Source organism: Enoplosus armatus, chromosome 7 (genome assembly GCF_043641665.1).
Source record: "Enoplosus armatus isolate fEnoArm2 chromosome 7, fEnoArm2.hap1, whole genome shotgun sequence".
Lineage (NCBI taxonomy): Eukaryota > Metazoa > Chordata > Actinopteri > Centrarchiformes > Enoplosidae > Enoplosus > Enoplosus armatus.
The window spans coordinates 2,673,079-2,686,573 of NC_092186.1; the positions used below are offsets into that span (position 1 = coordinate 2,673,079).

Here is a 13,495-nt window from a genome sequence, read left to right on the forward strand (position 1 = left end):
GATTCATTTTTGGTGAAGATCTGGAGCCAGTCGTGCTGCCATGTGGCCTTTATGAATAATGTTTTTCTTTGGTTTAATAAAAATGTGTTGGGACTTCTCTGTGTGGAGTTTGGATGGATGGATGGCATGTTTCTCATTTCTTCAAAGGCCAGTTCCAGCTCTTTCTGTATATTGCATACTGTTTTTTTGTAATTGGTTGCCGTATTCGCAGTTGCAACTAAATTTGAATGACACATTTTCAACATTCAGTATTTCATGGTGGTGCAGCAGCAAAAGTGACTGACTCCTATAAAGTCTTAATATTTCCAGACAGGATTAAGTGTTTTGTCTTTAGATGCTGCAGTATCCATTTTATTTTACATGGGTCCGGCTGCAGGGTCGCCCTCCGTGGACAGTTTGTTTAGGATAGACACTGAGGTGATTGAACCTGCGACTTTTCTGTCACATAAAAGTGGGCAACTCTGATTTTGATGTGTGTATCAGTGTCTGCTGGTGCTTGTGTGTGTTTACATCCACTACTGCCTGCTAAAATGTTGGCTTCCTGTGTTTTTATTCATGGCCTCTGGCTCAGGCCTCGTGCCCCTTCGTTCCAGAGTCTGTCTCATACAGCAGGATGTTGGGTGTAATGGGAAAGGTGTACTTTCAAATGAAAAACTGGTGCAAGCTGTATACAACAGCCTCCAGTATGATTACTTTCAAACAACTCCCTGTAGAGCCACGAGAACTACAGCTCAGACAGTGAATGGAACAAGAGGAGGAGGGAAAGACTTGACTTGAAACAAGGTGATATATTTGTTTTAAAAAAGTTTGTTGTGGATATTCGCTGTAACACTTCTTGTTTACATTCTGTTTATGTTCTATTTTCATATCCATGTTTGATTCCTCTCCGTCAGGCCCATCCTCAGGCTTTTTTCCCTTTTTTTAAAGAGCCTTCTGTCCCTCGTCTAATTGTGATGAAGAGCGATCCAAACAAGCTTTACCTGACTTGATTATGCTCAGGCCCCTGGGAGAATGTGTCCCTTGAATCACAGACAAGTGATCATCTGTTTTCCTTAACTGTGGATTTAAGAAGCCCAGTATTACATTAAATATGCACTTGATAATTGAATATTTACTTTCCTACCTGACTGAGAAGTTACCGTACAAAGCAACCTTATCACATGTCATTCGGTCGTACACATCTTGAGCAACATTGGTATTATCGTATCACTAACCTAAAATAATAGATTGTCATTAAAGGTGTGTCATAAGTGAAATTTATAGATGTGCTTGATTGATTTCATGTGACGAATGAGGAGTCAATGGTGGGGGGGGGCACCTTACAGCGGGAGGGCATCTTGGACTGTACATCTTGGCACCAACTGATTGATTATTGATTATTATCTGCCGATTACTTTCTCGATTAATCACTTCTGTAAATTGTCCTTCCCGGAGTCCGATGTCTTCAGATATCTTGTTTTGTCCAAAAAACAAAGATGTCCAGTTCACAATTATATAAAACAGAGAGAAGCACCAAATCCTCAAGTCTGAGAAGCTACAACCAGAGAATGTTTGGCATTTAAAAAATACTTAAATGGTTCAGTTAATCGTCTCATCAATGAGTCAGCTAATCATTGCAGCTGCGTATCTGTTTTTTCTGCAAATGATGTGAAATAGATAAATACCTATTACTCATATATTTTGATGTTGTTATTATTGTGCTTTCATGAGCAAAGGAAAACAGCAAGTCCAAAACATATTTTTGTGTTGTTCACCTGCTTGCTAATGACCTTGTTGTTCCCGTTCTGTTTTCCAGCTGAGGAAGTGGAGAGGTTGGCAGCGATGCGCTCTGATTCGCTGGTTCCAGGCACACACACGCCTCCCATTCGGCGGCGGAGCAAATTCGCCAACCTGGGACGGCTGTTTAAACCCTGGAAATGGAGGAAGAAGAAGAGTGAAAAGTTCAAGCAGACCTCTGCAGGCAAGAACCAAAACACTGTAAACACAACACTTCCATTATCACCCAGCTCCCCGCCGCTCCCTCCCTGTAGTAATCTGCTGCGCTCGCATCTCCAACAGAAAATAAATGTCTCCCTGTTGCACCTGGCAACAGAAGCATTGATGAATGGCAGCTCAGAGGTGCTGCAGAGCGGGGGGTGATAAAGGGGCTGCAGTAAACATCCACTACGTGTGATTGTGGTGATGTAAGGCTGGTAGAGCACCAGGAGGCTCCGGGTCAGCTGCTACTGCTGCTGCTTCATCAACCAGACCATCAGCACTGGTTCGAACTGGGCGGCCTGGTTTCAACATGTTATTGGATATACATGATTAATGAATATTACAGGTTGTTGAGGATAACACAAAGTTGATTATTTGTCAACTTATTTCCATTGTTCCATTGACAATTATACGCTTGTTTCATTTTTTTTAAAAAGTAGATGTTTAGATGTTTTGTTGAGGATACAAAACACCGTTGTACCACCTTTTTTCTTAAACCTACTCGCCATTCAAACAGACCTCTCTGCACCTGAGAATCAGTTTAGAGTAACGCCTGTCTCCAGCTGTAACGGCTTGTTTGTCCTTTGACTTCTGGGTTATGATGACCCACGGGCCATCAATCAATTTATTTATAAACCACATTAAAAGACAACAAACGCTGACGAGTGCCTTTCCACAAAAGTTACAAATAAAATCGGATGTGTCTGTAGAAAAATGAAGCTACTTTACACAATTTACATGTATTATACTGTGTTTAAACATAATGGCTGTGGGAGTTGATCATGAATATTAACTGCAGCAACAAATTAGCTTTAAATGGTGATTGTCATTGTGCCTCTGTATGAATGAACTCTTCCTCTGGAGCGACGGTAGCCCCAGTATCTGAGGAAATGTGGATGTTAGTACATATGTCTGGTTCTCAGCTACAATATGCACTCAGTAGTAAGCTGTGAGATGGAGGAAAGTGTTTGATTTGGATGAAGCTGTTGTTGTTTCTCAGCTGGCTGAATCTTTCTACATCCTGTTCTCAGTGAGAGACACAGCAGAGGGGCCAAGAGAGGCTTCCTACAGCCAAGCTGTTCCCCCAGCTGTCCTTTCTCTGTATGCAAATAAAACACAATATGCATTTTACAGCACACACGCATGCACACAGGTAGATACATGTTGTGAGCACCATGTGTTATTGCTGGACTCTTGCCATCATTCAGTCTCTGTGCATTAAATCATGTGGGCATTCCTGTCGACCACCACTCAGTTCTGTCTTACTGGGCCATAAAATCTAAGAAAGGAGCACAGGTGAGTTTTGGTTGTATACAGTTACTCAATTTTATTTACTCTTATAATGTAGACTGTACTATAGTTATGGTTGTATATGTGCTGATTTGCCATTTTGTCCCTGCTTGTTGTACAAAATGCTCCCTGTTTATTCCCACAATACTTCATATTGTTTTCTCACCTTTTGCATTGACCTCAGGACATTTTTGGTAATTGGCTGGTTGTCTTCATCCTGTGTTTAGCTGTTGATAATATTCACGTGTCCTGCATCCAACTTATTAATGGAAAGTACTCCAGGCATAGTAAAAACTGGCAGACGTGTTAATGAGTGTATGTCCCAAGAGGAGAGATGACGTGAAAGTCAAATGATTCCTGTCAGTTAAGTGTACACATAATGCAATTAACAATTACAATACTTAAAATGATGGCGGTTGAACATGTGACAAGATGGAGCTGGTGAGGAAACTAAAGGGAACATAGAGAAATCAGAAGAGAAATAATGTGACATGTATTAGTATGACAGCCATATAGGATGTGCATCATATTTAATACATTGTTATATTAACATGAAGTGTATAAAAGAAGTGGACGTAGCCACCGTGACGTCACCCACTGGTTTGTGGACTACCGTTATGAAGCCTCGAGTTTGGCATTTTGGCCGTCGCCATCTTGTTTTTTTTCTCTCCGAGGGTGTCTTTAAGTACAACCGAACGCTGCTATCCTGATTGACAGGTCGGCCTGTTAGCGACTTGTCAATCACAAGGTAGCCCCGCCCTAAAGCATACCGTGCTTTATCGTCTATTTTACTCTAAATGGAACAAAATGAACATCATGCTGTATTGAAGAAGACTTGAAACTGGCGACTGAGACCGTAAAGGGAGTAGGAGGGTCAGTGGAGTCGCCCCCTGCTGGCCATTAGAAAGAATGCAGGTTTAAGGCACTTCCGCATTGGCTTCACTTCAGACCCGGAGGTTGCTGCTTGGTCAGGAGATGAAAACAAATCAATTAACAACTAATATATCTTGAACATACCTTTACTCATGTACTGTAGGTGACTTATGTTCATGATGTCCAAATCTGCAGTGTGTTGCTATCATGTCCACCTTACAACACACAGTGGACGAAGTGAAGTGTAGAAAAAGCTCAAACATGGTCTTAGCTTAGCTGTGTGGCTTCAGTAATTTAATACTTTGAGACATAGACGATTAAATGAGGTGTTTGTATAAAACTCATCATACAGTTGGAAGCTTTGCGGCAACCGTTCACGTGTTGATGTGTTTGGTTCACTCTCTCTGATGAGCAGCTAGCTGGTAGTGAATCCTGTGTGTAGCTCGGAGGTTCAGTCACATGATTATTACTGGGTATCAACAATGATGGAGGCATGCAAGTCCCAACAAACATCTGCTGCGGCTGACACATTCCTCGACTCTAATAACGTTGTGAGTATCCAGTGCACGAGTGGCCTGACAGTTTTCTTGTTGCAGCTGTTGGTTTGACGTCATGTCTTCTCTGCTCCCTCAGTGTTGGAGAGGAAGATGTCCACTCGCCAGAGCAGAGAGGAGCTCATCAAGAAGGGAGTGCTGAAGGAGGTTTATGAGAAAGGTGAGGCTCCAGAGACCAGATACATACAATGTCGTAGTGCTGATTAAATCAATTTGTTTTTATTTAGATTTTTTTTTATCACATGAAAATACAAAATGTTTTCTGGTTCCAGCTTCTCAGATGTGAAAGTTTGTCTGATATCATTTTTTGGAATTTCTGGTATTGATGGTGATGATACGATCGTATAAGGCGAAATGTAAAAGAGTGGAACACAGTAAGCACGTTCGCCATTATAGTTTATATTGTCATTGGAAGAATATTCTTATTACTATGAGGTTATACAAACAATAGGCGTCACTTAAAATAAGCAATTTCTAGACAACAACTTAACTCGAGGCATTTGTTATTTTTGTTACATTTCATAGGGTAAATTAGTTATTGATTAGTTGAAAACAATTCATATCTTTTATGTAAGATTTAAAAAATGTTTGGTACCTGGAGCTAGAGCTGCAAGTGACGATTATTGTCATTTCTGAATAAATTATTGTTTTGATTAACTGATTGATAATTTAGTCGGTAAAATGGACGGAATTTTTGCTTTATTATTTGATTTAATGATTGATTGAACGGTTGATTTTCTTGTCAATCAACTATTTATTCTCCGTCCGTGTAGACGGCTCCTCCCTGGCTGTACGAGAGGAGGTGAAGATGGAGAACGGCTCCGGCCCGTCAGAGTCTGAAGGTACTGAGCTGATGGAAGGAGCAGCTGTAGGTAGGCAGCAGAACAGAGCCACCGTTGTTGCCTCACCACTCATCTCGTATTGTAGCGTCCGACTGGTTTATTTCTTTGTTTCTTCTCCTCAGGCTCTCTAGAGTTTCAGATGTCTAGTGAGGGTGCATGTCAGGAACAAAAATCCAGCCAGGCTCCTCCCACGAAGAAGTCCACTCTGTATCCGACTGACGGCGCTGAATCAACGTTCTCCAGACCTCCTACGCTACACAAACAACCTCCTGCGCTACCACCCAAACCCTTCAACAGGCTACCTAATCACATTACAGGTAAGTCTGTCTCTGTGCGCGCTTATATTGCGTGTTATATTATATTATGTGACTCTGTGTGTGCATGTCTAATCCTCCCTCTCTGTGCAGACGGTGCCCCGGTGAAGCTGCCGTGTATGTCGGGGAAGTTATCTCCTCCTCTACCTCCAAAGAAGCTCATGATCTCCGTACCTGCAGGGAGCATGGAGCCCTCTCCCCTCGCCTTCCAGAAATGCTCCGCCCCTCCCAGCCATGCTCCAATGGGCGGGCACTCCCTGCAGTACGGGACGTTACCCCTCCACCCCCCCAGCCGAATCATAGAGGAGCTCAACAAGACCCTGGCCCTCACCATGCAGAGGTTTGAGAGGTGAGGTTCAGACTGCCCGAGTCGCTGTGGAAGTTCTGATACAGAATTCATACAAACATGCGTACATACATACATACATACATACATGCGTACATACATGCGTACATACATACATACATACATACATACATACATGCGTACATACATACATACATAAATGCGTACATACATGCGTACATTGGTTGCTGTTCTGCTGTCTGTCCACCTTCATAGAAACTCTAGCTGAGAAAAATACTGTCATAATATCACAAAATATCACAAATGAAAAACTCCTGCTCTCTTATTAAAGGAAGCGTGGTGGGGTTTTTTTTTTTACACCCCCTCTCCTCCACTAGCTCACACCTCCACATCCATCAATATGACTGGTTGCCTGTCTGCACGTTCATTTGCTACAAGCCAGTCTGCTCGAGGCAGGTAGTGTTCATGGTAAAGCTTACTGATGTGCTTTTTGGGTACACACCTGTTTATTACGTTTGCTTTTCTGTCCGACTGAACGGACTCCCAGTGTTCATGTTCTTTGTTTGTTCTGAGAGTTTAAGGCCAATGATAGATGACCAGACACAAATGATTCAGAAAACCGGAGGGTTTGATTAGTCATGGCCATGTTTGTATACTTTTCCCCGCCGACCTGCAGCTCCATGATGCACTCTGTTCCCATGGTGATGGTCGAGTGTGACGACGACAAAGAGAACCTCCCCAGCGAGGCGGACTACGAGGACCTGCCTGGTATGTACAAGGACGAGGAAGAGGAGGAGGAGGAAGAGGAAGAGGAAGACGATGATGAGGAGGAGGAAGACGAGGAGGAAGATGAGGATGATACATTGTTTACAAGTAGGAGTTTTTTTGGGACTTTTATCTCAAAGCTTTGACCAGTTAATGTTGTAACCACAAATGATTTTCCACTTGTTATTAATTATAATTTATAATGTGTGCATATGCATGTTTGAGCATGTGTTTTAGCGTGTTTCCATATGGTTGCATTGGTCTTGTTTGCTGAAAACAGCCGTGTGCTGCTGCTGGAGACACTGTGACTGAACTAGACAGTAAATGTGACTGAAACCAAAATAATGAGTTAAAAGAAGCTAAAAAAGTGCCATAGAGGTGCAGAGTTGGTGAGAAAGTCACTGCCAGTAACATCTTTCACATTACAATTATTTACAATGAATCATTGATACTTGAGTTTAACAAGATGGCAGCTGAAACCTGGAATAAGAACAATACATTTGAAATAAATAAGACCAACGCTAATAAATAACCACAGTGATGTTTGGTACTAGAAGGAAATCTAAGGCTCCCAGTCAGCTCGTGAAGGGAGAGTTCACTGCAGCCTGGACCTGCACGACAAAGCTCTCAATGTGTTTTAATACACCACATCATGCTTCCTGTATGATCACTGTAGGCACACTGGCCATGAAGGTTTTACGAAAGGACTCTCTGGCCATCAAGCTGAGTAACCGTCCATCGAAGAGGGAGCTGGAAGAGAAAAACATCCTGCCGCTGCAGTCCGACCAAGAGAGACTCGAGTTTCGACAACAAACAGCCACCAAACTGACCAGGTGAGTCGCTGGATTAACAACACACACGCACAGAGTTACTACCACGCATCGGCATGCACATGTACACACACACACACACACTAGTCCACATGCAGGCCCAGTCGCCTGCAAAGTGCTAGAAGCAGATGATGGATAAGGAGTCATAATGGAGGGAGGAGGCAGAGCTGAGAGAAGGAGAGAGATTAAAGGTGAGGAGCAGCTACAAGACAAGTTGACATGAGGAAAATAGAAAGTGGAGTCCAGTGTGTAATATGAGGATCCTTTTTTTTTTATTAAAACACGTATTATACATCTTATTGAAACCTGCAGCATCAGGCTAATATTCACCTGCTTAAAACCACATCTGTGATTGCATACTTATCACGATATACCCATAACTATTTACCAGAGCCCAAAGTCCTCACATTGCTTGTTTTGTTTGACCAACAGTCTAAAGATATTTAATATTCAATTATATAAAACCAAATGGACTAATTGTCTCAGCACTAACCGAACATTACATCATGATGCCTGAAGTGAATTTTATTCAAATTCAAATAAAAAAAAAGAAGAATGGAAAATGGAAATGAATTGTCGACATAGTGTGTAACATAATGTTTGTATACTGACTGAAGCAGAAAGTGTTTAACCTCACGTCAACACTTGCTGTCACATATCTAAATCATACATTAAGTGGATGGACTATTTAAAAACCGAACAATATTTTCCTTTGAAAAGTGCAATAATACACAGCAAGACGTTCTGGTATAGAAAATGACAGACCTCTCATCATGTATTTAGATATGGTTGGTGGATTTGATTTATATTTTTAGCACTAATAAAATCTATATCTGTAGGATTACGTCACATTGGTTCCATTTACCTTGAAAAACGCGTACTGTGAATTTGTGTTAGCTGTCTATGAAGCTAACGTCCTCTGGCTTCTCTCCTGACTCTGTCAGTGGTCACAACCTCCTGCTCTTGGTATCGTTTCACTTCTCTCCTCATTTTGTTCTCACTCGCAATCAATCATCCTACTGGCTGTATGAATCACTGCTCCGCCTCACAAAACACAACCTCCATTAAAAATGACACCACATGCACAGTCAGCTGGTCTGCCTGGTCTGTCCACAAGAGTAAAATCTCACAGTATGCAGTGATGATGATGATCTGGAAGTAAACACACACACACACACACACACACACACACACAAATCCTCTGAAATAGGTTTTTGAAATAGACGTGCAACTTTTCTTTGCAGGCGGTTGAGTCAGCGGCCGACAGCGGAGGAACTGGAACAGAGGAACATACTCAAACGTAAGTAACGGTGCACACAGTAAGATCATTTCAAAATATGAATCGACAGTGTGTGTGATCTCGCTCCCTTTCTCCTCGCTGTCAGCTCGAAACGACCTGGAGGAGCAGGAGGAGAAGAGGGAGATCAAGAGACATTTGTCCAAAAAGGTAAGACAGAGCGTCTTTGATCAGTGGACATGTTTAGATGGTTAGTTCATGACCCCAGCTGGAAATATGAACATGGTTGCCGTGGTGACCGAACTGCCACCCTTCTGTTCGCAGCCATTCGAAAGGATGATAGTATTATCTGTTACATCATCCTCTTATTGTGTGTGTGTGATGAGATGATTGCTCACACACACACACACACAGTGTCCTCAGGTCTCTGTTGTTGCACAGTAATGATGATATTTGATTGTATGTATTGATAGATGAAGCTAAAACCAATATTCCACTGCAGAGAAATAGTCACTTCATTGATTTCTTCTCTCTGTTAATACAAATTTATTTTTACACTCAGAAATTCATTTAGTAAATAATCTCGCCTAACCTTTTTAATTTAATCTATTTAAAAAATGTTTTTAATATGAGCTCTGCCAAGGCCGTCATGTTTTTGGGTTCAATTTTGTGTCTTAGGATATCTCAAAGAACAACTGTACTATGAATGTAATTTGGTGGGAAATGGGGACAAGGGATTATTCTTTTGAGGTGATTGAGGTGCAGATCCAATAATCTTTGATATGTATTAACATTGAAACGTTTTCAACCTTTTGTTTTGAACTACTGTACTTGCATGAAGAACAATCATTATATAAATGTGTATTTCAATGCAGTTCTGAGTCTAGAGGCAGATAAAAAAAAAAAGTAAATGTTTTCTATTAATTAAAATAAAAAATGTAGAAGATGGCAGAGGTATGTGACCTAAGTGCTTTCTAGTATTTCATTGATTATTCAACACAGAACAAATGAGAGAAAAGAGGATTGTTCTTTATCCATAATATTTTATTGATTTTAAAACATAATTATATATACACATTGCACATAGAAAACATTTCCCATATTTTTTTACACCAGCAAGAGAAATGAAGCAGCATCTTTCCACTCAAACGTGAGCTGTCTTTCCTCACCGTGCATGTTGCATTGAGCTAGTCAATACTGATTGGACGCCCCTCCATCCTTGCATCCTCTAGCTCAGCCAGAGGCCCACAGTAGAGGAGCTGAGGGAGGCGAAGATCCTCATCCGCTTCAGTGACTACGTGGAGGTCGCGGAGGCTCAGGACTACGACAGGAGAGCCGACAAGCCATGGACTCGGCTAACAGCTGCTGATAAGGTTAACTTAACACACATACACAACAAATCCAAAAAGAAAAGCCTCACTAACGCAGTATACAGTATATACTGTGCGTGAATAAGTGTGTCTTTGTGTGTCGTTCAGGCTGCCATCAGGAAGGAGCTGAATGAGTTTAAAAGCACAGAGATGGAGGTGCACGAGTCGAGCCGTCATTTTACCAGGTACGACAAAGTTAACCTTGTGACATATCAGACAACTAACTGTGTGATAGATTAAATATTAAGAGACGATTTTTCTATTCTTAGATTATCACTAGTGGGGCAAAATTGTGAAGTTTGTCTTGAAGGTGGTACCAAAGTAAAGGTGAAGCTTTTAAATCCAAAGGGTTTATCTTCAGTACGGTGGCCATTTTAATAAATCTCAGATGACATTGTAAGACTTGGCTCAGCCTTCATCAGTTTAAGCTGCACTTTGTCAGCCTCAGCTGTACCTACGCTGTGTTCTTGTCGTATTGTTCAGACCATAATTGGGAGCAGCGGAGTGTGAAAGCTGTTCAAATTAGCCTCCTGTAAGTCCGAGTCAGGGAATTTCTGACAGCTGCGTCTCTCACTCGACAAAGAGCTACAGAAAAGTCAACAAACTGATGGCGAAAGAGCAGCAGAGCCACCAGAGCTGATGTTCGTACTGATAACGCTTTCTCTTTGACGCCATGTCATTTTTCCAATGCAGGTTTCATCGGCCATAAAGTGGTTCAGCCAGACGTCAGCCATGCTTTTATACTCCCCCACACTGAGCCTCAAGTGCTCAGACTGCTACCTGCTGCCCTCGTACTGCTAACTGCTACCCTTTCCAGTGTCGACTTCTAACTGACAGACTGGACATGAACACAACCTGTGAGCTGCGGCCATCACGGGAAACGGGAGCAAACAAGTACACAAGTACAGATGGATTAAACTCTCAACTGGAGATTTTACAAACTTCTTGATATTCAAAAGCTTTTAATTGTCATTTTTTATGATAAAGAGGTGGCGATTTGTTTACTTTGCAGCACTTTTGTTTTTTAAACAAGGCTTTTGGAAGTCAAGTGCCAATTTTGAGGATGGGAACGGCAGGAGGTGAAGATGGGACTTTTGTTTTTTGTTTTTTTTTTACAGATTCAGAAATCAGAAATCAGAAACTGTTTATTGCCAAGTAACATACATTACAAGGAATTTGCTGTGGTCTGAAGGTGCTATTGTTTTGATAACAAATAAGTAGAATATAAAAGCTAAAATAAGAATAAGAATAAAAATAAAAATAAAAAAAAAAATAAGATAAGATAAATAACAACAGTGCAGTGACCAGAATAAAGTAAAGTGTCCAGGTAAAGTGTCCAGTAGGGGGTGGGTGCGTTAATGTAACGCAGTGGGGACAGGGGTGATGTACGTTAATATAACGTATAGCTTGTGTTTGTGTTCTGGGGGGGGGTCAGTGAGAGTTTGTCAGGTTGACTGCAGAGGGGAAGAAACTGTTTTTGTGGCGGGAGGTTTTGGTCCTGATGGACCGCAGCCTCCTGCCAGAGGGGAGGGGGTCGAACAGATGGTGTCCGGGGTGGGAGGGGTCGGCAGCGATCTTCCCTGCTCTCCTCAGGGTCCTGGAGGAGTACAGGTCCTGAAGAGATGGAAGGTTGCAGCCGATCACCCTCTCTGCAGAGCGGATGATACGCTGCAGTCTGCGTCTGTCCTTGGTGGAGGCAGCAGCGTACCAGACGGTGATGGAGGAGGTGAGGATGGACTCTATGATGGCAGTGTAGAAGTGAACCAGCATTTTTTGTGGCAGGTTAAACTTCCTCAGCTGCCTCAGGAAGTACATCCTCTGTTGGGCTTTCTTGATGACGGAGCTGATGTTCAGCTCCCACCGGAGGTCCTGGCTGATGATGGAGCCCAGGAAACGGAAGGACTCCACAGTGTCCACTGCAGAGTCACACAGGGTGATGGGGGCGGGTGGGGCTGCGCTCTTCCTGAAGTCAACAACCATCTCCACTGTCTTTGAAGCGTTAAGCTCCAGGTTGTTGCTGTTGCACCAGGTCACCAGATGGTCAATCTCCCACCTGTAGGCAGACTCATCCTCTCCAGAGATGAGTCCGATGAGGGTGGTGTCGTCCGCGAACTTCAGGAGCTTGACAGACTGGTGACTGGAGGTGCAGCTGTTGGTGTAGAGGGAGAAGAGTAGAGGAGAAAGAACGCAGCCTTGGGGGGAGCCGGTGCTGATCGTCCGCGAGTCAGAGACGTGTTTCCCCAGCTTCACGTGCTGCTTCCTGTCAGACAGGAAATCTGTGATCCACCTGCAGGTGGGGTCAGGCACGTTGAGCTGGGAGAGCTTGTCCTGAAGAAGAGCCGGGACGATCGTGTTGAAGGCAGAGCTGAAGTCCACAAACAGGATCCTGGCATAGGATCCTGCGGAGTCCAGGTGCTGGAGGATGTAGTGTAGAGCCAGGTTGACGGCGTCGTCTACAGACCTGTTGGCTCTGTAGGCGAACTGCAGGGGGTCCAGCAGAGAGTCTGTGATGGATTTGAGGTGGGACAAAACCAGGCGTTCAAATGATTTCATGACCACAGAGGTCAGGGCGACGGGTCTGTAGTCATTTAATCCTGTGGGCCCTGGTTTTTTGGGGACGGGGATGATGGTGGAGGCCTTGAAGCAGGCTGGCACGTGGCATGTCTCCAGTGAGGTGTTGAAGATGTCCGTGAACACCGGAGACAGCTGATCGGCGCAGCGCTTCAGGCAGGATGGGGAGATGGAGTCTGGTCCAGCAGCTTTACGCGGGTTTTGTCTCTTGAAGAGCCTGTTCACATCTCTTTCAAGGACAGACAGAGGTGTTGATGCTGGAGGAGTGGGGGGCGCTGTGGGGGGCAGCTGCGGTGGTAGGAGGTGTGAGAGTTCAGCCCCAGGTGTGATGAGGGGGTTGGGGCTGTTGGGCTGGAGCTGGTGGGTGATGGTGTGGGGGATGGTGTCAGGACTGTCCCATTGTCTTTCAAAACGACAGTAGAAGTCGTTGAGGCTGTTGGCGAGGCGTCGGTCGTTAGCAGAGTTGGGGGCTCTTGGCTTGTAGTTGGTGATCTGCCTGAGCCCCCTCCACACAGAAGCAGAGTCGTTGGAGGAGAACTGGTTTTGTAGTCTCTCTGAGTACAGT

General features: G+C 43.4%; 1 protein-coding gene across 1 annotated transcript in view; it reads left to right on the top strand.

The window, feature by feature from the left end:
* The window catches only part of LOC139287690 (phosphatase and actin regulator 1-like), a 28,762-nt gene extending 17,602 nt beyond the window's left edge, over positions 1-11,160 (top strand). The window contains exons 4-15 of the mRNA XM_070908853.1: positions 1,796-1,960; positions 4,774-4,854; positions 5,468-5,566; positions 5,659-5,853; positions 5,944-6,199; positions 6,834-7,030; positions 7,599-7,755; positions 8,997-9,052; positions 9,138-9,199; positions 10,222-10,362; positions 10,468-10,554; positions 11,053-11,160. Of these exons, the coding sequence (XP_070764954.1) occupies positions 1,796-1,960; positions 4,774-4,854; positions 5,468-5,566; positions 5,659-5,853; positions 5,944-6,199; positions 6,834-7,030; positions 7,599-7,755; positions 8,997-9,052; positions 9,138-9,199; positions 10,222-10,362; positions 10,468-10,554; positions 11,053-11,160 (1,604 nt within the window). The remainder of the gene's footprint in view (positions 1-1,795; positions 1,961-4,773; positions 4,855-5,467; positions 5,567-5,658; positions 5,854-5,943; positions 6,200-6,833; positions 7,031-7,598; positions 7,756-8,996; positions 9,053-9,137; positions 9,200-10,221; positions 10,363-10,467; positions 10,555-11,052) is intronic.
* The last annotated feature ends 2,335 nt before the right edge of the window (positions 11,161-13,495 follow it).